We start from the raw sequence: 26,444 nt of genomic DNA, 5'->3' as shown, positions 1-26,444 counted from the left end.
GTTACTACTCACTGTTAGCTCCTGCAAAAACCACACCCCTAATGCTTCACCTGTATTTCAAGTTTCCAACTGAAAGACAGGTAGATTTCAAAGGGACTTCTGTGACAAACTGAGTGCAAAGTCTTTTCAGATTTAAGATCTACTCTCTGCCAATCCCTTGAGGTCTTTTCTTCTGCCCCTAACTGGGCAATATTTTTATTGGCTCATATTCATTACATCTTTCCAAAGCATTTAACTTATGTTTATAGAAAAAGCTATTCTACTTGAATTCATATGTCACTGGTTTGTGCAAAAATTAATTATGTAATTATAATAAAAAAACCTAACTGATATAAACAGCTCTACAGCTAACACCTGGCAACACAATTTACACCTGGCAAATATACAGCTCATCGGTGGGAACAGAAATATTATCAGACACATGCCACAGGCATCATATAGCATATTTCATATAGCATCCAGACAGAAGGGAGACCACTCGTTTGCTGGTGAAGTCAACCCTGTTAACCATGGCTTGATACACAACACACATTTTAGTTCTCTCTTCTATTAAGTTAACAATTTATAAGCAACCTGAAATTTACTCATTTGCTTTTTTCTTCTTGAGAATTATAGTTTCATTAAATAGTGAAGCCTATGAATGTAATCCAAAGAAATTTTTATTTAAAATGGAAAAGGTTTTTTTTAAAAAATTATAATACTAATGGTAAAGTAGCATATATATGAAAGGAGGTATATAATGGAAAAAATAATGAATTAAAATTGACAAAAGTATATGGCCCAAACATGCTCTTACTAGTTGATCATGTCATTTTGGGCAAAAGATACAAATGATCTCGACCTATAAAATCTGATAACAACTGTAGCTTTCAGAGATGCTACCAGGAAGACAAATGAACTCTTTGTTAGATAGATACCACTTTAACTACAAGAAACTACATCACTGAGAATTACTCCTAAAACATAAATATTAGATAAGCAAAGAAATAGCATGCCAATAACGTACTTACTGTTTAAGTTTTTCTGTGAATATATACTGGGTGAAGTCTTTCATTGATGGAGCAAAATACATAGTGTCCTTTATTTTAATACTGTTATTCTCAACGTGCTCTGAAGAATTAAACCGTAACACATAAAATGGATGCGCAACAGGGCCAAATATCTCAAATATCTATGAAAAAGAAGACACATAAAGTTCTCCTTTAACTGCAAAATAAAGAAACCCGATAAATGTTTTCAAAGGTAATTGCTGTCAATATAAAACCAATAAAAGCTTAAGTCATTTCTGCGTACTCATAAAGCCTTCACATTTTGATCATAAAATGCATTAGCTTATTCCAGATTTCCTTTCTATGAATCTAAAATAACTGTGACAAGTTTGTTCCTTGCTAAATTTAAATCATTTTGGTGGTACCAATTACCAACTAGACACAAATAAATTGTTTTTGTTATTGCTCATTTAAGTTATAAGATACAAACAAAAGAATTACAGTTGGTAATGTTTGAGAAATATAATGCTGTCATTTAAAATCTTATGAAATGGAACTTTTCGATTCTTTTAGATTCAGTCACTTCTGCCGTTTCCAGAGTTGTTAACATTTTTATAATATTAAATGACAACATTTTTTAATTCAAAAAGTAGTAAAGTAGATCTGAACTTGAAATTGTTTATTTCTCAAAAACCAAAGATACCATACAGCCTTTAACTTTTAGGTGAAGGAACTGCTTTTAGCATATCTATTATTTTATTTTTGAAAATGTTTTATAAATGATGAAAGGGAACCTCTTGATTTCAAACTCTTCCCAATATAAATGCCTGAGTTTTTAAATATGTTTCTGATAATAAATGTACATTATAGAAACTAGACCATGATCAGTAGCAGTGTAGATTTTTCCAGTCTTTTTCCTATTAACAATTTTTTTTCTTTTGAGACTATATCATACTTTTGTATATTGCTCCGTTTTATTTTAACTATTTTTTTAAATTGAAGCATAGTTAATTTACAATGTGTTCGTTTCAGGTGTACATTAAAGTTATTCAGTAATGCACATGTGTGTGTGTGTACTCTTTTTCAGATTCTTTTCCATTAGATTATTACAAGATGTTGAGTACAGTTCCCTGTGCTATACAGTAGGTCCTGGTTGTATATTTTTAATATAGTAGTAGTGTGTATCTGCTAATCCCAAACTCCTAATTTATCTCCCCACACCCCATTATCCCCTTTGGTAACCATAAATTTGTTTTCTATGTCTGCAAGTCTATTTCTGTTTTGTAAATAAGCTCATTTGTATCATTGTTTTAGATTCCACATATAAGTAATATCATACAATAGTTATCTTTCTCTGACTTACTGCACTCACTATGACAATCTCTAGGTCCATCGATGTTGCTGCAAATGGCATTATTTCATTCTTTTTCATGGCTGAGTAATATTCCATTCTATGTAAATACCACATGTTTATCCAGTCATCTGTCAATGGACATGTAAGTTGCTTCCATGTCCTGGCTACTGTAAATATAGTGCTGCTATGAACACTGGGAAGCATGTATCTTTTACAGTATTCTCTAGATATGTGCCCAGAAATGGGATTGCTGGATCATATGCTAACTCTACTTTCAGATTATTGAGGAACCTCCATACGGTTCTCCGTAGTGGCTGCACCAGTTTACATTCCCACCAGCAGTGTAGGAGGGTTCCCTTTACTCCACACCCTCTCCAGCATTTATTATCTGTAGACTTTCTAGTGATGGCCATTCTGACTGGTGTGAGATGATACCCCATTGTAGTTTTGACTTGCATTTCTCTGATAATTAGAGATATTGAGCATCTTTTCATGTGCCTGCCTATTAGCCATCTGTATGTCTTCTTTGGAAAAATGTCTATTTAGGTCTTCTGCCCATTTTTTGATTGGGTTTTTTATTTGTTTTTTTAACATTAACCTGTATGAGCTATTTGTTTATTCTGGAAATTAATCCCATCGGTAGCATCATCTGCAAATATTTTCGCCCAGTCTGTAGGTTGTCTTTTCTTTTGTTTATAGTTTCCTCTGCTGAGCAAAAGCTTTTAAGTTTAATTAGGTCTCATGTGCTTATTTCTGCCCTTATTTCCATTACTCTCGGAGACGGATCTAAAAAAATATTGCTGCGATTTATGCCAGAGTGTTCTGCCTATGTTTTCCTTTAGGAGTTTTACAGTATCCTGTCTTACATTTAACTCTTTAATCCATTTTGAGTTTATTTTTGTAATACGGTGTTACAGAATGTTCTAACTTCACTCTTTTACTTGTAGCTGTCCAGTTTTCCCAACGCCACTTAATGAAGAGACTGTCTTTTCTCCATTGTAATATGCTTGCCTCTTTTGTTGTAAATTAATTGACCGTAAGGTGCATGAGTTTATGTCAGGGTTTTCTATCCTGTTCCACTGATCTATTGCTCTCTTTTAAAACCTGAAGTTTCTTTAAGTTTTTTCATGTTAAATGTATTCTTCATAAGCATAATTTCTGTGGCTACTTAACACTCTTTTATACATTTAGCAGAATTTATTTAATTTGTCTTATTGTAGAACACTGAGACAGCTTCCAATTTGTTCAGTGTAAGAACTGATGCCCCGTAATAAATACCTTTATCTGTAAATCTCTGTACTTCAGATTTCCTGAAAATTGATTTGTAAGGAATGGAATTATTGGAGCCAAAAGCATGATTACTATTAAAACTCTTGATTTAAACTACTAAACAACTTTCCAAATACCTTAGACCAATTTAAACCAACTGCATTAAAAGTACCTATCTTATTACATCCTCAGTTGCTGATTTTTGATTATTAAAGTTCTCATTTGTTAAAAAGTAAAACAAAAAATAACAAAAACAAAACCTGCTTGAACAAATGCTCAAAACTAAATGCAAAGAAATTCAAGTTATATAGATATAACAGGTGATATAGGTTAGTCACTTTTTAAAAAGCCCCTAATATTAAAGAACTCACATTAAAAATGGAATTCCATTCACTAATTATCAAGAGGAACTAATCATTATTAGGATTAAAGTGCAAAAGTAGAAATTCAAATCTGAGGTTGCCCTCCTTAAATCAGTGAAAAAGGGGGAGGGAGGGAGGTGGAAGGGGAAAAAAAAAATCAGACCACCTGGGTTGTAAACTCCACTTTGTTCCTTTTTAGCTATTGTGATTTTTGAGTAAATGGGGATAATTCCACTTCCTTACAGAGTTTCAGTGAATTTTAAAATATACACAAAACATTCGACACTGTAGCTGATCATTATTGTTATTGAAGAGGAGAGGGAAAAGGAAGGACGTGCAAAGGTTTAACATTAAACGTAAAACCAATCTAGTGTCTGGATAATATATGCTAAATATCTAAGAGATTCAATTTCATTTTCTGATCACTGGTTTGTTTAACTGATACTCTCAACCCTCCACACCTCCACCATTATCTTAGGGATTATTTCAAGGTGCTTAGATTTATAATCAAATATTTTTCAAAGACTTGTCACTTCTTGAATTTACAAAGCTTTCTATGTAAAATTTGGAGAGAGATTTAATTTTTCTTTCTAGACTTATACCACATAGCTAAAGTTAAAGACGTAAATATTATATTTTTATCCGACTTGTTCCAAGGTCAAATGACAGAAGGGCTGAGTATTAATATTATTCAGGACTGAAAATTCAAATGTCCTGGGGGATATAAGAAATGTGAGTTTAGAGGTTTTCAAAATTAGTGAAGTGTTGAGTATACTGAAATTGAAATTGTCTAAGTTAGCTATTAAAGAAAAAGGAACTGTCATGAAAATCATAAATAAAAGGAATCATGGAAATGATCAGTTTCAATTCAGTCAAGAAGAGGAGGAAGTGCATTTCCCTTGCCTCTGCTACCTGGCCTCCCCTGAGGAGGCACACCAGCCTGCCTGTACATGGAGAGTTCCCTCCCCAGCAGTGTCCACCCACTTCCACTCCTCTCTCTCTCAACGGCCTCCAAGGTTAAGCCCCTAGAATCTCTCTAACCCCTTACAAAGGCACCAGCAGTAAATAGGGTTTGTTCTGTATTGCAGTACTTCTTCCTCTGAATCAAAAGCACTGAGATTCATACTTGAAACAAAAGTACTAAGCCTAAGTATTTGAAAGGGAGAAAAGCACAGCACCATCCTTCAGTATTAAAAAGTCTTTCTTCTCTTTGCAAACTTTCTCAAGAATTGCCAAAAAGTATTAGCTCTAGACCCCAATTAATTCTGTTGCTGACTGCTTTGCAATCGTAAGAGACTCATTTCTCTTTGGTAAATTAGTCTGGTGACCTAAAAAGTAGGTAGTGCAGGGTGGCAGGACCCTGATAAAAGCCTGATCCCTTTCTAATTTGTGTTAGAATAGAACAGCAGGAAAAGGCATAGAAAAGGGAAAGTTATGTGAGTTGATCTAATAATATAGTTCAAAATACATGCTTTTTTCTGATTAAACACAAACTATATCTCTCCGAACAAAAAAAGACACCAACTGTTGCTTATCTAGGAAAAAATAAACCCAGAAAGTTGCTTCTCCAAAGATAGCAGCTGGTTTCTTACCTGTTTGTTTTCAACTCAATACATATTTACTCAGCACATATAATTTACAAAGGACTGTACTACACACAGTGGGGAGTCCCGAGGTGAATATAACTCTGTCCCTGCTGCCAGAAAAAGAACACCTGGTTGGTATTTACATTCTTCATCTTGGACGGTTTTACGTCCTCTGCTGACCGCTCTGAATTGTTATTTGCAGGGTAAAATGTGGGGTCTTTCCTCCCTCTTAAGGTTGGACATGCAGCATGTGGGGTTGTTCCATTAGTAAGACGTTAAAAGGGACCCAACCTTTCGATGATACACATATTCATAATTCCCCAGAAAGTGCCTACGGTGACACTTTACTGCTATCACTGAAATCTTTTTCCACTTGAAATATTCCACTCTCAGCTTCCACCTGAGGAAGGCAAAGTCTAAAAAGTTTTGAGAGTCACTATTCAAAGGGCCTCCCTCACAAACCAAAAAAGTGTATGAACAACTATGCAGTGGAAAGTCTCCTGCACCTAACTGAGTACCTGGAGGAACTGTATCTTATTCAATACACAGACCCACTGCCTGGCAAACAACCTGACAAACATCAGGAAAAATCTGTATACATGTGTATTTAATGACACAAACAGCAAAGGATAATAAGTAGTATTAAACCAATGTAAAGGCAGACACGAAGTACTGAAGAAAATCGGGAATGTACTAAAATTTGAGAGCTCTAGATTGCTCATGTACTAAAATTAATAAACTTTTTAAGACAGTGAAAGTCAGAAAAACCAATCAACAAAGAAACAGGGTAATTAGTAGGATGTGAATATTTTTTACAAACCTTTCCTGCTGCCTGTCGATCACTTTTAAAAACTACAGTCTCCTCATTAACTGGAGGTACGTTAGTCATAGATTCAATTATTACTGAAAAATGAAACAAAAAGATTATTTCAAGATTTAATCAGAAGATAATGTAGAATTTAAATGAGAATTTAGGCTTTAATTCCAACATAATTTAAAATGAAATTTAAGGTGGGATAATATACCTCAGTAACTATTTCTCTTGGATAAAAAAACAAAGTCTATTTATTACCAAGTAGCACAGGGAAATAAATTCTACATTATTTTATTTTATATGAAAGCTACAGTTCCAAGAAAAAAAATTAAAGTACAAAATCTCACAGAAAATTGGAATCATCCATTAAGACAACAAATTCAAGCTGATCATTTTCTCAAGCAATTTTTACCCTAAAAAGAATAATCTCACATTTAGTCACTAACTCCTGTTTTAGAAGAAATTAGTCTTCTTTCTCACCCTAGAAATTCTTTTCTGCAAAGCACTGATTACTTACTGATATATGAAAAAGTTAGATTTCACAAATATATTTTCCTCTGAACAGCTGAAGTAAGAATGATAGAACTCCCAGTAATTTTTATCATTTCCCTTCTCAAAAGGCAAAAAGCATTATTCCACTGGTCTAGCAGAATCTCCAATTCGTGTAAGTGCCACAAATGTCAAACAACCAATCTACCACAGCAAAGAGGAAAACAAACATACACACCTCAAACAGACACACACACACACAACAGGTTCTTAGAAAATTAAAGCAACAAACAAGAATACTCTGTCACATTAAACAGATAATGCCATCTCCACTTGGAAAATTAGTGGAAATATTGAAGTATTTCCACTTGAATATCCACTTGAAATATTAGTTCAGATTATTAAAATCCACTCAAAGATTTTCAATTGTATCCCAATTAATTTCAAGAGCTAGTGCTTCTAAGTTCTGAACATGCACATAAGGAACAGATCACAGGTCAACAATTTTTGAGTTAGATCTGCTCCTGGAATAAAGATGACAAGGATAGGTAATAACAGTGAGCAGAATTTATTCTCAGTCTTCTCTCCCTCCCAATACCCCTCTCAAGGAGTCAAAAATTACATGAAAATTAAAAATCACCTAATCCAAAACCCTCATTTTATAGAAAGGTAAGAAAACAGTACTCAAGAGATTAACATGATTACATGGTCAAATCCAGACAGAGCTATCACCACAACCTAGTGGACTAATACTTATTGTACACTCCTTTCTGTAAAAGGTCCAAATAGTGTTAGATGTTTTAAGCTTTCCAAACAGAGTGTGCAACAAGCATTTATTGATACAACAGTAACATGTGCTGTTTGATTCATTACTCTTTATTCCCACCAGGTTGAAAATTTTGTTAGTCTATTAAGATGTGTTATTCAAAACAGTATCTTCGAAAAGCATTAGTCCATGTGTATCATATAGTTTACATTTCTTTCCCTTGAGAATAAACATTATGACCTAAATTTCTTCTATCTACATCAAGTCCAATAAATTCCTGACTTATTTGTGCATATTAAATACCATAAGGTAATTCAAAAACTAGTAAATGTAATGACTCAACAGTGATGTAAAGAGTTTTAATTATGATTTTTGTAAAAAAGTTTCATTTTAATTGGAATTTTCATTAATAAATGGCAAAATTAGATAAGAATTAATTTTTAAAATAGTGATATGGACACATAAAAAGATCAAAAAGACAGATTTCCATTTCTACCATTGACTGATCACAAGAGCAAGTGACCTGAATTTTTTTTTTAAGACCTTATTCTTTTTTTTTTAATTTATTTATTTATTTTTACTGTGTTGGGTCTTCGTTTCTGTGCAAGGGCTTTCTCTAGTTGTGGCAAGTGGGGGCTACTCTTCATCGCGGTGCACGGGCCTCTCATTATCACGGCCTCTCTTGTTGGGGAGCACAGGCTCTAGACGCGCAGGCTCAGTACTTGTGACTCACGGGCCTAGTTGCTCCGTGGCATGTGGGATTCTCCCAGACCAGGGTTCGAACCCGTGTCCCCTGCATTAGCAGGCAGATTCTCAACCACTGCACCACCAGGGAAGCCCCGACCTGAATTTTTCTATGCCTCTTAAGTCATAAACTAAGGACTGGTGGACAATTTAGGTCTTTTTCCCAGTTCAAAAATCCTAAAACTTTGGGACTTCCCTGGTGGTCCAGTGGTAGAGAATCCACCTTCCAATGCAGGGGACGAGGGTTCGATCCCTGGTCGGGGAACTAAGATTCCACATGCCATGGGGTAACTGGGCCCATGTGCTGCAAATTACAAAGCCCACATGCTCTGGAGCCTGCATGCCACACTAGAGAGAAGCCAGCATGCTGCAACGAAGAGCCCGTGCACCACAACGAAAGATCCTGCGCGCCGCAACTAACACCCAACACAGCCATAAATAAATAAATAAAATATTTTTAAAGAAATCCTATGACTTTGTCAACTCTGAGTCCTATTTTTAGGAGTCTATTACTAGAGAGGTAATGGTAGTGACATTAATTTCAAAGTCTCTCCTATATGTACTTCACATCCTGGGGCTAAAAGAAATCTGTAGAATCTAGTTCCCATGTATTCCAGTGGGTTCATATTTCATGATATTAATATCGGTGTTAAATCACAGAACTTTCTAATTTACATGTTTATAAGATAAAATCAAAGGCAACAGGCAGATTACCGGTCCTCTACCCACCACCCCACAAACAAAAAAAGACATCCACACCCTAATCCCTGAACCTGTGGATGTTACTTTATGTTAAAAAGGAGACCTTGCCGATGTGATTAAGGTTAAGGAGCTTGAAACGGGAGATGATCCTGGATTATGTGGGTAGACCCCACCTAAGGAGTCCTTAAAAGCAGGGAACGTTTTCCAGGCTGCAGTCAGAGGGACACGTGATGAGGAAAGAAGGTCAGAGAGAAGCTACATTATGGGCTTTGAGAATGAAGGGAGGGGGCCATGAGCCAAGGAAGGCGGCAGCCTCTAGATGTTGACAAGGTCAGGAATATGAGGATTCTCCCTCAGAGCCTCCAGAGAGGAACTCAGCCTGATGGACTCCTTGATTTTAGCCAGTGGGACCCATATCACACTTCTGGCCCACAGAACTGTAAACTAATAAATGTGTTGTTTTAAGCCACTAAATTTGTAGTAATTTAACAGCAATAGAAAATATACCAAATCAAAGAAATTCTGGAGAAGTATGTCAGTAAAAGCACACTTTAAATTTTTTATAAAGACACTGTATTTATGTATTACTTGTATAAGCAAAAACTAAATTTATCTGTTCAAACCTAATGACTGTAAAATGAAGTGTTATTACATCTTTCAGACAAAATTTACCAGTCATTAAGTCTTTGATTTCATTATTAGTACATGCTTGGATATAAATGATAATTCTTATTAATAAAAATATTTACATACCTAATTGTTCAATAATACTTGAAACCATCCCAAGAGGCTTTAATTCAATACCTTCAGGCAGAACAATAGTGAGTTCTTCAACAGTAGGTAGTTCCTGAAATATAAGAAAGTATTAACCTTCCTCCAGCTTCAACAAGTTAACTTTTAAAAAAAGGACGGTTTCCATGTAGAGTGCTACACCCGTTTCTGAGACATAACATTAAGTACTTGTCATCTCTTGGATGTTGTCCTTTTCAGTGTCTGAGCATTTCTCCCCGCTTCAACATCTCCCCACCTAAGTGACTCGAGCGATCTAGTGTCTACAGCCTAACCCATAAGAACACAGGCCTGAAGACCATTCTAGATTTTCCTAATCATACTTGAACAAGAAACCACCCTCCCCCTACCCCCAAAAACTGCTGTTAAGGAATCCAAGGTAAAGAAAAGAGACAACTCACATAGTAACTCCCAGAGTCATTCCATTCGAAGAGAAATATTTCCAGTTTCTCCACACAAGGAGAGTTCTCTGAGCTGCCTTAATGTGGTTGGTTAATTAATTTGACTGTGGTTAAACAGCTAAGCAGAGTAACAGCTAACTTTTCTGGGGCTGTGTGAAAGAGATGAATTTCTGGCCTCTTCAAGAAAAAGTACAGAATTCCTGGAAACAGAATGTAAGCTTCAGTCCAAAAAGTTGTGAAGGTGTTGCCTGATTATCTTCCCTGTCTAGGTTAAAATCCAAATTTTTTTTACATCTAAAGATTTCTCTTTTCTGACCCAGCTGTTAACTGAATGTCAGCTGCTACAGAAACTAGATATTGAAGTAGAGATGAAGTTGAAGAGAAATCTAAGAATAAAGCAGACCTTAGGCTTTAAATTAAATAAACAGAGCTTTCTATTCTTCACCTTTGCTAAATGATCACAACTGATTCTTCGAAGGAAGTTTTTCCTTAAGAAGGGCTTGAAAGTGCAAAGATCTTATTAATGGCATGTTGGGGTTAGTTTGAGAGAAAAAAGGTAACTTTGGGAGAAATGTTAGAAAAGACAGGAAAACCTAAATTATACAGTACATTGCGGATGAGCATATCCTGGGTAATCATTTTCCTCTATGGGAACTCAAATCGAGGTTTTTAACAAAATCACTTAACCAGAGCGAAAGCATAACTTTCTTCTGCGGATGCTACCTTCCGATCAAGGAGTAGTTATGAAAAGCCACATTAAGGGTCTCAGCCAACTCATTGCAGAAGACGTATCTCTGTATGGTTAGCCTGGCCTGTGTTGAAGGAAATGATTGTGCTTTATATGTCGGAATTTCCCTGACTACTTTTAAGGAGAGGACGACCGCTTGTCATTTTATCATATTAAATATGAAAAGCCTTTTCTTGGCAAAGACCATGGTTTGAAAATGCTCCATGTGTGTATCAGAATAGAGAAGGGGGTTCAGTTGTTAGAACAAACTGGTAAATGTGGCATGGAACAGCCTTGTTTAAGAAGTTCTTAGCTGAAGAAACTCCGTACCCTATGAAATATGAGACTGGAGGACTATAATGCTGGGAGCTGCAGGCAGGAGGCTTTAGTGATAGAGGGCAATGTGACAGGCATCTCACAAGGACTCTGGCTCTGAGAGTAGCGCCTCCTACAAGAGGCGAATGGCAGCTTCTAATGCAGCAGCACAGTGATGAAATCTGCCCCGCTGCCTCACCAAATTATAGTTAAGGTCTAGAGCAAAAACTTTCATTCCTTCTGGACTGTGATAAAGCCCGCTGGTTAAATAAAGCCAGGACTGTGTAGGTAGAGGAAAGGAAGAAAAGAGGAAATGCTGTTAGATCTTTTATGAAAACCTCTGAACTGGGTAGAAGGGCAGATTGTATGCCGTTAACACTTAGGACACAAAATCAGCACTATTCTCAAATAAATAAATGCTATTTGACCACAAAATGGAAGGCTCCTTGTTTTGTGTGTTCTATTAGGAGGAATTTAAGGCCCATGCAATATAATTATGTTTTGGTACAAACCTAAACTCTGGTACTATTTTGATCTTTTTTAACTTTAAAGTACAGAAGTTATACATGTCCCTTTTTTAAAAAAAATAAAAACTGAAGTAGTATAGAAGGATACGAAGTAAAAAGCAAAAATTTCCCCCACCCTATTCCTTTCAACCTTCCAGTTCCTCTCCATAGATAGCTGTTAACAGTCTTTCAAATACACTTACTAAACGGACACAAACTTAACATTTAACTTTGATATGTTTCACTTAATTAAAGTACCCACATTGTAATATAAGCTATCCTTTTTATCTATCTTCCACATCTTTCTACACCAAAACATAAGTATCTATTTTATTTAAACACTCTTACAGTTCCACTGTATAGATGTCCTAAAATTAGTATACCAATCACCTGATACAACATTTATCTGCAGTTTTAATTTTTATCATTACACAAAATGATACAATGAACGTTCTTTAAAACATATCTTTGTGTAACTCCTATGATAAATTCTTCTAAGTGGAGCTGCTATATCCAAAGGTATAAACATTTTTAATTTTGACAGATACTGCTAAATTTCTTTTCAAAAAGGTTACATCAATTCACACTTCCACGAAAAATGTATGAGAGATTTTCCTACATCCTTGCCATCACTGAGAAGCAAACTTTAAATCTTTGCCCATCTGATAGGTCTAAAACAGTATCTTGCCTTAATTTGATTTTCTTCATTAATCAGGACGACATGTTTCCTGGCTACCTGAGTGTGTTTATGAATTGCTTGTATACTTTATACACATTTCTTTTGGAAGGTTTATCTTTTTATCAATTTATAAGAAAACTTTGGGGTTTTAAGAACATTTGCTCTTTATCAACTACGTAGCAAATATCCACTCCCTTACTTCTCACCATGTTTTCTGGCATTTAAGTTGTTTACTAAACTGGCATTTGACTACACCAAATACATCAATCTTTTCATTTTTTTCGATTTTAAAACTCGTGTCACATTTAGAAAGACCTTCCCTATACTAAGATGACTTAAAATTCACTGACATTGCTTCTCTAGTTTCATTGCTTCTCTAGTTTCAAATTTTAAAATTGTCTGAACACAAGAAAACACCATGCTGAGATTTATGTCTAGTGATTTTCTTGTGTATTCACTGTATTACCATATTTTCAAAAAAAAGTAAGTCCTCCTCCTCCTTTTCAATATTAGTATATCGCATTTTTCACTTTTCAAATGACACTGGTTGGTATGACCACAATAAAATTGTGATGATAGTGAGCATGATGTCTGACTATTAGGAATGTTTCAAATGGTAAGCATAATAATGCATTTTGATTGGAACTTTTTATAAGGTTAAGAAAAGTATTCACCTATTCCTATTTGTGTGTGTTTGGTTTTTTAAAATCAGAAATGACTGTTGAACTTTACCAAATGCCCTTTCATCATCTTTTGATATCATCACCACATAATTTACTGTAAGTTGAGCAGGTCAGACTACAGGGTCTAATGGAGTCCAGATGTCCTGCTCTAAGGACATCTATGAGACATCCAGCATGAGGGAGACAAGGGAAGGTAAACAAAGCCAGAATATCTGTAGTGAGGCAGGGACTCACACCTGTGGTCAAAACACAGTCTGGGAGACTCCCTTAACTCCTGTTACTACCCTGTTTCAAACCTATGTACTAACAGAACAAAAAGTTTTGCCTTCAAATGGGGAGGATCTCTGATCTCATGTAGAACCAAAACTTAGAACACAGACACCACACTTCTAATTCCAATTCAGCTACCCCAGTACTCTGTAATGGGGGAATGCATGCATAGTTCTGAGATTCCTAAAAAAGGCCAATGAAGGCATCACACTGCTTCTTGATGGTAAAAGACCCTACCTATAAAAGCGATATGCATGAAGTCTCTATACCAAATGTTCTGCAGAACACAAAAGGTATATAAAGAACCAAATATTATACATATAACTTGTTAAGAGAAAAGTGAAATCAGCCTAGTGCAATTCCACGTTGAGATCAAGAAGTAAAACCAGCCTTGTATAATTCCAGGTTAAGAGCCTGTTCTGGAGCCTCTGAAAGTCCAGTTAAGTCAAACAATATATTTGCTTTGGAAATAGCATTTTGGGGACTGAATCAAGGGAGAAAAGAGATATTAGCTCCTCTTAAACGAGGATACTAGGAGAGGAGAAGGAAAAAGGGGGAGAAAAAAATCTCCCAAACTCCCTCAACAATTCATCCAAGGGATGTGCTTTCCACGAAGATTTTTGGCAGGTTTGAAGGCAGAACTTCAGAAGGTTCAAAGGGAAAGTTTCTGGACTACAATGTCAGACCATTAATACAAGATCTGATCTTGATATGTAGATGTCACAAGTTACCTTATCTACTAATTTAAAGAACTACTAATCTAAAGAACTGCACCACCACCAAGCCTAGTCACTCTTCATCAAATTATCCTGTGGCTTTGCTCTCTTGTAAATACATTACTGTCTAACATACTATTTGTTTACCTGCTTAAAGTCTTTCCCTAACCAGACAATAAATCCATCAACAACTATAGGCACCAGGTCTGCCTTGCTTGTTGCTATAGGAGGAACAATGGCGAGCACATAGTAGGTGCTCAGTAAAATGAACTGGCTTAGCTCATCAGTCCAAGCTAAAAAAAATCTCAGAAGAGGTCGCAGACTTTTTCAGTCAGAGCAGAAATTAGATAATGAAAATACAATTCTTAAAATTCAAAAGAGAATCCTCAAGGAATGAAAAGGACCTCAACCCGACCTTCTCAATAACAAAGTAAAAAAGGCAGGCTTCCAATTAAGCTTCACTGCCCAGGACTGATGCACAGATACCTCAGCTTTGCAGTGTCAAACATTACTACAGCCATTAGATTAACACCTGGCCCGCTAATAACACAGAGGCTGCCCTGGTAAGATAATGAATGAATCTGCTCTGTCTCATAATCTCCTTCAAACAAAAATCAAGCACTTTGCTTTTCCAGGAGTGGAGAGAGGATGTGTGTGTGTGTGACAGAAACGAGGAGAAACAGACACACTCCAATAACCAAAAACAAGGGGCCAGAACACATATTAAAGTACACTACAGCCTTGACAGTGCAGAGGATATAAAGAATCAGAAATAAGAGGCATAACGATAAACTAAAAAACTGAAGGAAGAGCTGATGAGGGAAATCCGGACCCTTCATCATATAAACAAAATCAAGTGCAATGAAAACAAAAGATTAGAAGGCTATTTACAGCCGCTTAGGAAGATTAACATATGAGCCTAGTTTACCTACAACCCCCATGGAAAGATTAATGAGGGAGTAGAAAAGACTCCTTCTATTCTGCTTATCCAATACAAGACACTAATTACATTTGATTATTTAAATTTAATTAATTAAAAGTAAATAAAATTTGCACTGCAGTCTTCAGTCATACTGGCCACATGCAAGTGCTCTGTAGCTATGGTATGAAGACAGGGTCACTATAGGACATTTCCATCACTGCAGGAAGATCTACTGGACAGCACTGCTTTACACCCTCACACAACCAAAGAGCCCTCCATTACTAAATATATACCCAGGTAAAGGAGGACCAATCTATTTTCGGCCATTAATACAAGTATAATTTTAAGGCCATATTATTGACATCACGCACCATATTAGGTGTGAACACTAACCTGAATACTCCACTGGCAGAAATGAAGGTGTGTGATAAATCCCTGTTGTCATCATTGTTATTTTCCAAAATTAAAAACAAACTAACAACTGTTTTGGATGTACAGTATCTGCAACTAGATATAAATATCTATGCACTCATTTAAATAAAATTAATATTATCTTTATTGATCCAAAAATCAAAGAAAAGTAAAAACAGTTTTTATGGACATATTTATTCAAAATGTTTACATGTAATGACAAATTTAACAACAAAGAGTAGACAAGGAAAGGAAGAAAAGTATTTCACTCACATCATCAGGCAAAGAAAAAAGTCACAGCATTTGGCAAATGAACTCCTGAAATTCAACATACTAAAGAAATCCAATCCTCTACTCTGACACACTCTATACCTCCAAGTCAAAGGCTTTACTAAAAGGCAATGTAGGGTTTCTTACAGTAATGTAGGAAAGCGTAAATTAGATGACAGAATCAGCCTCTACCATGACAAATTATCCTATATTATTCAGAAAGGAAATAATCAGGAAGTTCAAATGATCAAATTCCAATGCTGCTAAGCAGGCCTCCACAACAGTAACTAAAAACAGAGCTGCCTGGAATCCACCTGATGCTAGTTCTGAATCTGCTCCTCTCCACTCACTACTTCAGGCTTCTTAGCTATAAATAGTGAGAAACTAAGCAAAAAAAGTTCTGAATAATTCACACAAGTGGTTAACAATACAATTTTAAAAAATGTTTAACAGCATGCAATCAAAAAGACAGAACATTAATACAGAAATTACATACCAGACTTGAACAAAGTTACTCTGATTCTGGAGAACAGATGCTCACAGCTATGGCATTAAAGAAATGCAAGGTCCTAACCACACTTCTCAAGCAGTCGTGAAAGATCAACCACTGTCTATCAGAAGAATATGATTATATTCTGATTCTCAGACATCTTTATGGCCTACATGTTTGCTCAGTTAAACGAAAATTCAAATGAGAAGCACTGAACATTAAAAATCCAGCCTATTAAAAATTAAACTGTAGACACACCAGTCAAAAAACAGTGCCTAAAACTTCCAGCACAAAAACGGAAGGAGCTAATGGGTCAAAAATGGCCCGCTGAGAAGACAGTCATACCTTACAATGGCCTTGACTTCCCTAGCTCTATGAAGACTTATCACTGGGGTAGGGGGAAAAAAATCAGTAACTTATGATCTTTTGAGGTAAAATTACCTAAAGAACCTTGATTTGGGTTTTCACTCACAAATACAGAAAAAGGGCAGCAGATAGTGGAAAAGGAATCAAACATTCCAAATGGCAACAAATTCTTTCGGTGCCAGTTTGGGGAGAACTTTAAAAAGTGAGGAAAGTGGAATGAAGTTATCTGACCACTTTCTCATGTTACCCAAGAACAGAGGACATGCACGTGGAGGCCAATTACCTGATGCTATTAGGTGAGCCTTCACTTTTCAGATATGGTTGGAAAGTAGCATCCAATCTCTGGAGTACTGAGAGCCATGATTGTTAACTTTTTTTTCCTATAACTGGTAAAACATATTGGAAAAAAGAATGGATTAGGTCTCTACACTGTGAGTCAACTAGGACTTCATATAACATTTAGTTGGATTCATCAACTTCTCCACGGAAAGTACTTTTACAACATTCCATGGAACTCAGCTATTCCTTTAGCCATCACCAACAAGCATTAATTTGCCCTCATCAATTACCCTATCATATATGACACTAGATTCACATTAGCCCATTAAATATTTTCACCTAAAAGTTGAAAGTGAACACTTCTTTGAAATGTCTTTATATTCTCTTATCTTCTTTATATTCTCCTTTTGTAGTAAACTACAATGTTCTCATCCCATCTTTCTCTAAAATTATTGTCACAAAAACAAAGCTCATAAGAATACTCTCGAAAGTTAACTGGCATAAATATAAAAGTAAAATAAAATCATAATCCATCTCCATAAGAAAAAACCTTCAATGATGAATATAACCCTAAGCATTATCTTTTATGTTAACTGAGGAGTCCGTACCTCACGGAATCTAAGACACTGACTTTATATACCACAAAATTAAAAGCACTGCCAAAAAACTGTGAAGCTAATCACTGCCATCAATTATTAGTCCCAACTTTTCAGAAGTGTGAAAAGGTTAAAAAGTATCCATTTTAGAATTGAAAACACTCCCATGGATGATGAGTGAACAAAGAAACATTTCCTGAGCCCCTACAGCGTAACCAACACCGGGGACACAACTCCGCTGCGACAGACTTGGTTCTTTCACTGGAAAATTTCCTATCCTGCTCACCTGTCCGTTTCTATGGAGATCCTATCCACCTTTCAATCTAAGGTCAAGCCACGATGTGTTCCCTGACCACTGCGCTGCAACTCATCTCCCCTTCCACTCACTCCTTCAGCTTCCTGTACCTGGTACAATTCACTGGGCATTCAGTCATCAACTCTGTTGTTACTCTGCTTTCAGCCAGGTGTGTATGCTCACTCTCTAGCTGGAGTCTTCTCTACAGACATTTGTCTTTATTCTCTAAAAACAATCACAACTCACTTATTAAATCTACTGGGGATGGAGAAAGCTAATAAATGGAATGTTTCTGTGTAATAATGATCATATACATGTATATACACAGGGTATATATGGATACTCTACTGAATAAATCAGTATTTATTCAGGATTATTTGTGCTTCATACAAGCCTTACTGAAAAAACTGTGCAATGAAGCACAAAATCTTAATTTTTTAAAAAATCTGAGCACTGTTTTTAAAAAGCACCAAGTATTAATGAAAACCTACCTCCTCTCAAGTATATAAGCCATTTCTTAAATATCAGGTATTTTGAGAATGCTAGTAAGTGCCATCGGTATTCTAAGATATGATATAATAATTCCAGATATACTAAAGTCATAAAAAGCTGAAGTTGAACAAGGCCTGCATTTAGGACAAAACTCATCAACCAAGTTGGGCCCTGAAAACACCACATTCAATCAACGATTATTAACTGTAGAACAAGGTGCAATACAATTTCAAGATGGTGGGAAGTCAAAAACGTGAAATAATCCACTGTAACTTCTGACCACTTGAGGTGGCCCACGTATTTCCATATCCTCACGTTAGGATAAGGGTCTGCACTGCCAGAATCAGAAAAAGTGTACTCACCCTAACTACAACTATAAGGGTCAACCTAATTATACTGCATTTGTATGTTACCTATATTATACTGTATATTGTATATATACATACATTGCATTTGTATATTGCCTATATACTGTATATTGTAAATTACATACCATATATTGTGTATATATATGGTATATATACAACATAATATAGGCAGTCTCTAAATTATGAAGGTAAATTTACCAAGAATTGCCTACAAGCATTAAGTTTTTTTCTTGGTCATGTTATATTACATGTATAAATACACATTATCTATATTGCAGTATTATCTATGTTTTATCCCCAAAAGCACTGTGATTATAATTTTAAAATATTATGTAAAAACTTCAGGTTTTCAATAGGTACTAATTTATACAATTCATTTCTGATTAAGACTTTGCAATGTCACAATCCCATGAATGTCCTTATGATTCTAAATTTTAATTACATCAGATTTATTTGAAAGAACAGTTAAGAACATAAATTGATGAGAAACTTCTTCAAATAGAACCTAATTTTCCAATTCACTGAAACACTGAATAAACCCTATGTGGTTTAATGTAGTTCCAAAACTGTAATATGCATACTGCTTTATATTTACTGTATAGATTACATATTAATATAAACCTTCTCAGCATTAAAGGGTTTATGTTCTAAAAGAATGATTCCACTTGGTTAACTTTGTCATATATTATGTAATTGTGACATTAAGAAAAAAGCCAATTAAGTCTATTTTCCTTTCCAATGCCTCTATGGCTGACCAATCCCTCGTTTTTCCTCTTCCTCTCATCTTTTTTTAAAACAAGTTATACCACATCTTGTCATCCCAAGAGATTGTTGCAACTGTTTAAATCTAGTGCCACAACTACTGAGCCTGCACTCTAGAGCCCGCGAGCCACTACTGGAGCCCGCGTGCCTAGAGCCTGTGCTACGCAACAAGAGAAGCCACCGCAATGAGAAGCCCGCGCACCGCAACAAAGAGTAGCCCCCACTTGCCGCAACTAGAGAAAGCCCACACGCAGCAACAAAGACCCAACACAGCCCAAAATAAATAAATTAACTAAAATTTTTTTAAAAAGCAACTGTTTAATTCTAAAAGAACAATCTCGAGGTTACCTCACTGTAGCTCCCACATTCTTACAATGAGAGATCCGCAATAGCTAGTAGGTAGATCACCAGGACCTAACTTTGCAACAATGGAAAAGATTTAAAAAGCTCGACCCAGGAAGGCAACATTCCTGTTTGACAAACAGGCTAAATGGAGGTAAAAATTAAGCTCGGCATGCCTGAACAACAATAGCAAACAGCCTGGCATATGAGATACTTCATAAAGAGGTAGGACATAAAACCGGGCTAAACTGGGCATGTTTATGTTCTAAAGATCTCAATGATCCAGCACAAACTCTGAAACTGGTATTAACTGTTTGGCCCATTTTAATTTATGTATGCCTTTTGGCAAAGACAACACAGAATATTTCTCTCATCTTCTTCAGAATTTCATTAGGAAATTAAATTAATAGACTACACAGAGCAAACAGTTCCGCTGCACAACCCCTGCTGCCTAAGAAGACACACACCAGTAGACCTGAACAAATGGCACATTCAATACCAGCCAGAGCTAGTTGTAACAAAGGAGGGGATGCTTCCCAGGAAGCGCGGACTGCCGTCTTCTGAAAAAAGACAAATCTAAGCTGTCATAGTCAGGAAAGAATATGGCGCTAATAGCCAGCTCGTGGAGAAGTTTAAAGTAGGAGAGACCAGACGTACAGCCAGGAGCAAGAAGAGAAATGCAGGTGTAAGCGAGAATTAAAAAGATGACTCTGCAGGCAAACAGAAGAAGTGAGTCAGGAAACAAGAATATGACACTTGGATCGATGAGAGTCCCAAGAAGTGTATAAAAGAAACAGCATGGCCATCCACAAGAGCTAGCTTGGTTCCCGATGGCTTTCCTATCCAAGTAAGTTTCCAACAAATCCCCCTTCTCTTGATGCAATTTGAGGGTCTCTGTTGCCGCCACAAGAGTCCAATGTAAGTCATGTAATTAACTGCTCCCAAGTATTATTATTTCCCTCTTCCCCTCCACAGAAGATAAATACTATTACTGACAGAACAGCAACCCCGTCTGAAGTGTTCTAAGCCTCCCTTTCCTGTGACCAAGAACCCATTCCTTGTGGTTTGCATGGGGTTGAAAACACCCACCCAGCTCCCGCCCTCCTCAAATTCCACACGCTCTCACGCTTCCTTTCTGTCACCTGGCTCTCACACTCACCCTGTGCTTTCTCTCAAGCACACACTTTCCTACACACTCTCCACAAGAAGAGCAGTGACTAGGTAACTCATGTCCAGGCAATCCGAATACTCATCTCACTAGACTCAATTATTTGTTCAGGCCTGAGTACCGAGCCCCCGGTAAACCAGCACAAGTTCTCTCCATGGCTTTCATACAGGAGTATCAGTGGCCAAGCCACCAGCCCTGCGCAGAAACACCTACAGAGCAACAGAAAAAGAGCAGAGTCCTAAAGATACTGAGTACTTGTAGCCACACCATCCTTGGTGTTCAGGGCCAAGTCATTCTCTTCCCTTGAACTTCAGAGCTAAAGTCCTGAAGGAGTCCTCAGATACTCTTTCAGACCCTAAGTCAAAAAGATTTAGGGCAGACCAGAGAACTCATTCCTGCACCTAGCTCTGGCACCAGAGTGGCTTAAAAGACTAGGAACTTCTAGTACATTTATTTCCTAATCATGAAAATATAAAGTAAACAGCTAGTTAAGAACCCAAAATTTAAAAATAAAGACTATAATTGCCCCTTCCATCCTTCCCAAAGATCCTTCAGAACTGGCACAAAAAGGAACAGAGCAGCACACTATTCCAAGTTTTAAAAGCTAACATACTTTCCTTCCCAGCAAAAATGCAATTTTCTGATATGAGCCAAGCATACACTCACAATTCAACAGCACTTCCAGCAAGTGACTGTATTTGTCTCTGCTTCATTTACTCTCTCTCTCTCTCTCTCCAGTAGGTACTATGACAGCAGAAAGGGGATGGGTCTTGTTTACAGCACTTGGCATATGGCAGGTGTGCTGTAATAGTTTAAAAGTGGGTGAATGTAAGATGCCTGTTCACTCACCCATTCTACAATCACATATTACCGTTGACTGAGAACCCCACAACCGAAAAGCACTCTGCTGAGCTCTAAGGGAACCGCGAAGACCAGGTCTGAACTCAGTCCTCAAGAACGTGGTTCCTGGCCTCTATGGACACAGACCCTTTTTGACTTTCTGATGAAAATACGAGCACTCTATCCAGAAAAATACCTAAGTATATTGACTAATATTTTGCATTAAATTCCAAGGGAAAAATTCCAGGTCTAGTAAGATAAATAAGAAACACATACATAAATCAAAGTACTGTGGTCCTTTATTTGTTGACTCTTATACTCTAAGAGAGAACTTAAATAAAAAGGTGATCAAGATACAGGGAAAAGATCAAGTTTCCCAATACTTTCAGAAAATAGTCATAAGTTGGGAGAGGCTTTGTGTAAAAAGACCACTGACAGAGATCAATGTCTATACTAGGGAAATATAAATTAATGATGAAGTTGCATACAAATCCAAGGGTTCTCAATACATGAGGTGTTAAGTGAGATAGGAAATTTCTTACAACGAGAAAAAGGAAATAATATTGAGTGAATACAGTCATGAAAAGGTGCCTGAATGACTCTAGGCTTTAAAATTTTTTTTCAAATCTTGCTTTACTACTTCATTGATTTAAGTATTATATCATTACAGTCAGTGATCATTAAGGTTTTTAAAAGCTTTAATAATAACTAAAGTACACGTGGGAGTGGGGAGAATAAACATGTGGCAATATCCTGTGAAATTCTGAGAAGACTTTCCTCTTGGATCATAAGGTTTCATTCAACCAGACTACCATCAACCTCCTAGTAACAGCTTAGAAGGAAATAAGCACACAAGAGTTAAATTTATAGACCAAACCTATCAAATGTCAATACCAATCCACAATAAACAAGTTTTTTCCAACTGTAATAATGAAAACACTGCAAAAACTTCACGTAAATATAAATCCTCAAAAGTGCAACCGACCTAATTTCACTATTTCTCTAAATGCAGTCGATTAAAAAAATAATTTCAATTGCTACTTAGCAAAATTTCCTGAGTTGTAGAGCAAAAAAAAAAAAAAAAAATCTTTACACTCTTTAGGGAAGATAAAAAATGAAAAGCAGCAAGCCAAACTTGATGCCCAGCACAACTGTCAAATGTTAGCGTTGGAAGCAACCTGAGAAATTATTCAGATCAATACTTTCTTTTACTTAAGAAAGCCAAGGCATGGCAAAGGTATGACCAATAAAAGCTGAGAAAGGTATTCAAATTTATGGAGCAGATATAGGCCAAATGAGATCAATACTGGTACCATAAAATATTTTAGAACATGCAAATTAAGTTCAGTAACAAATCTAAGTACTTACACTCAGAAGTAACTCATCTTTTGTTTTAAGAGGAAAATTCTTATTTTCCTTCTCAACTTGTAAATCATCTTCTCCATCTGACAGCACTGCAGGGAGGGATATACGGGATGAAGACGATGAGGATGATGAGGAGGAAGAAGAGGAGCTTGAACTATCGGAATCTGTTTCACTGTAGAGAAGAAAAAAATTGAAAACAGTACAAAAGCATTATTATGAGGGTACCAAAATACGATTATTCAACTAGGAAATATCTACCTTACTAGGTGTTTATGGCTGCTGTTCAAAAGCTTAGCATTTCGAAACTGACTATGGTATTTGGAAAGCAGTCTTTAATCCATTGATCACAAAATCCCTGCTATAACCCAAACCCTCTTATTACAACTGCCTCACGTGTCATGCCACAGTCTGAATATAATTAAGCATGTGACAAATCACTGACAGACGAGAATTCTGGGAAAGGCACCTCTCTTATTAGTCACCAAGGACCAAATCACAACTAAGCCAAGAGAGTTTCTTCTCAGTCTTCAATTTGGCAACTTCTCAAAGTTACTAACCATGCTGAACACTACTCTCTGAAATCTCCTTTAGCCCTTGACTTCCACAGCAATTCTCAGTGCCAGTAACTCTCCTCTTAAATTGTTTGCTGGTAGCCACTTCAGCTCCTTGTATGTACTGCTTCTAAGAGTCCCATCCTCATGTTCTCTTCTTTCTTTGGTACTCTTTCCATGGATAACCTCATCCACTCCAACGAGCTCAATCATTACCAATGTGCAGATAACTCCCAAATCTTCAGCCTTGATATCCCCAGGCTCCTCTCCTGATCTCTAGCTGCTTACCAGCAACTGTGGTATGAATGACCTATACATGTCTCACACTCACAAGTTAAAAGAAAAAAGTGCATTCTCCTTACTAAATCTGCTTCTGCCTTCGAGCTTCTACTTTTATTTCATTGTTTAGTCCTCAATCCAGTCACCAGAGGTAGAAACCTTGGAATCATTTCAAGCTATTGCATTCTCAGTCAATGATAAAACTGGTAAACGTGACTCCTATTCCGCTAGAAAAATCTGAATACAGAGTGTGTATTAGGTGATATTAAGGAATTAGGGTTCATTTTACTATGATTTATAATGACATGGTGGTTATGTAAAAAGTATTTTATCAGAGATGAATAGTAAAGAATTTACAGGTAAGGTGGCATGCTGTCTGAAATTTGTTTTAACACTACCAGGTTAAAAAAAATGTTAGAAATGTTAGATAAAACAAAGTGAGCAAAATATTGGAAAGTGTCAAGTTTGGTGATGAGTATATGTTCATTCATTGTATTACTCTCTGTACTTTGTATGAGTTTGAAAACATCCATATTAAAAAGTTCAAGTAAGTTTTATCTGTAATCTGATGTTCAAATTTACATGTCCATACCAGAATTGTCCTCTGAACTCTAAACTCATCATCCTACTGCTTACATGACATCTCCAATTTGTTGTGAGGGAAACCTCAAATTAACTGTCCGAAGTTAATACTCCTATTGGTCTACAGCCCCCATCCCAGTAAACAGCACCACCATCCACCCAACTGATGCCTCTCTGACTCGGCCACTACAACATCTACTAGCGACCCTGATCAGGGAGATGTCAAAATATTCAATCCAAACATGGTCACATCGTGGACTAACGGAACATCTTTCCAACTGCTTCCACACTAACCCTGCCCATTCTGCTTTCACTCTTGAGCCCAGTTCAATTCCTTATCCACAGAACAAAACATCAGAACGTTAACCTGAGCATGTCAATTATCTGCTCAAAAATTCTTCAATAGTTTCTCCACCCATTAGAATTAAAACTTTATCATGGCCAGAGGGTCCGACCGGGTTGGGTTCTCCTATTACTTTCTCAGTGCCTAGCTTGTTCCTTCGTGGTAATTGTCACCAACTCATTGGCTGATTGGTATGTTTACTTTTATTTTTCGTCCCTCTCAGCAGAATGCAGGGCAGGGGTAGTATCTATTTTGTTAACCGCGTCGCACAAGACACAGTCAAACACTTGTAGACGATGTGCAGCGTGGTGTAGTAACGTCACGCCGAAGTCCCCTCCCTCCACAAAACTTTCATATTTAAAAGACACCGCGAGAGAGGGGGGAGGTGGCTCATAAAACCTACGGAAGCCTGCACTAACACTAAAATAACAATATTTCGCTAATTTCATTAATAATTCCTCACCAGAAAGCTTCTACGAACAAAACTGCCGGGACCTAACTTGTAAACACATAAAATCCTTCACCTGATGCTCCATTTATCTGGCTCCACAAACAAGCGCACACACTAAACTGGAAGGGGAAAAGTCGGCTCTGCCCCAAACTATAAGCTATAACCACCAAGGACACGCCACACGACTGGTCACGGAACAACCCTATATCCACAGATTTCCTATACTCTAGCTGAAAACGATATGGTGTACACAAGACCCCCAGACTTCGGGGACGAGGGGCCCTGACGGCGATGCTCAGGCCCCGAGCGCGATCCACAGGGGCCGGCGAGGAACGCGCCCCGGCTCCCCGGGCCCTCCCGCTCCCCGAGCCCGCCCCAGGCCCCGCGCCCCGGACCGCCGGGCGCCCGACCTGTCCGAGTCGGAGTCCGAGTCGGAGTCCGACGTCTCCAGGCTGCTCCCTCCGGGATGCGGCTCCGGGAGCGACGGCGGGGCGAGCTGAGGCGGCTGCTCCCCCGCAAGGTCCGGGGCCCCCTCGTCCGCCCCCGGTGCTGCGACCGGAGCGGGGTCCGGAGCCGGCACGGCCAGACCTTGGTCAACCCCGACGCCGGCGCCACCGAATTTCAGAGTTTGCAGCTGAGCGGCGGCGGCCTCCACCACCTCCATGGCGCCGCGCTCGGAGCGCCCGCGCGGGGAGATACACCACCTCGGCGGCGGAGGCGACAACGAAGCGCTGGGCCACTTCCCGCGCTGCTCGGGGAGCCGCACGCGGAACAGCGCGCGGAACCGTCCGGAGACGTGCCCCCGCCGTGCACGCAGCTGCACTTCCGGCAGCGCGTGACGTAGAGAGACGCGACGGCGTTCTCTGGGGCGGGGCGGGGCGGGGCGGGGCCGGGCCGGGGCCGGGGCGGGCGGGGCCGGGGCCGGGGCGGGCGGGGCCGGGGCCGGGGCCGGGGCGGGCGGGGCCGGGCCGCAGGCCCTTGCAGCTTGGACCGCGGGGTCCGAAAGCCGCCGAATTTCCTGCGTCTTGGGAAGTGCGTCTCACTCCGCAAAGAGGGATGGAGAGACTTTCCTGCAGCTGCTGCAGGATCTGGGACAATTCCGCGGAGGCGG

General features: G+C 38.0%; 1 protein-coding gene across 1 annotated transcript in view; it reads right to left on the bottom strand.

Annotated features, from left to right (window-relative positions):
- Positions 1–26,143, bottom strand: part of NAF1 (nuclear assembly factor 1 ribonucleoprotein) — a 39,096-nt gene extending 12,953 nt beyond the window's left edge. Inside the window, exons 1-5 of the mRNA XM_079920017.1 lie at positions 25,744–26,143; positions 23,131–23,299; positions 9,829–9,922; positions 6,381–6,463; positions 1,011–1,171 (exon numbers count right to left, since the gene is read on the bottom strand). Of these exons, the coding sequence (XP_079776143.1) occupies positions 1,011–1,171; positions 6,381–6,463; positions 9,829–9,922; positions 23,131–23,299; positions 25,744–25,997 (761 nt within the window). The 5' untranslated portion in view covers positions 25,998–26,143. The remainder of the gene's footprint in view (positions 1–1,010; positions 1,172–6,380; positions 6,464–9,828; positions 9,923–23,130; positions 23,300–25,743) is intronic.
- Positions 26,144–26,444: the final 301 nt, after the last annotated feature.

The sequence above is a fragment of the Stenella coeruleoalba genome (genome assembly GCF_951394435.1).
Source record: "Stenella coeruleoalba genome assembly, chromosome: 4".
NCBI classification, from domain to species: domain Eukaryota; kingdom Metazoa; phylum Chordata; class Mammalia; order Artiodactyla; family Delphinidae; genus Stenella; species Stenella coeruleoalba.
This window is presented reverse-complemented; position numbering and strand designations above follow the sequence as displayed.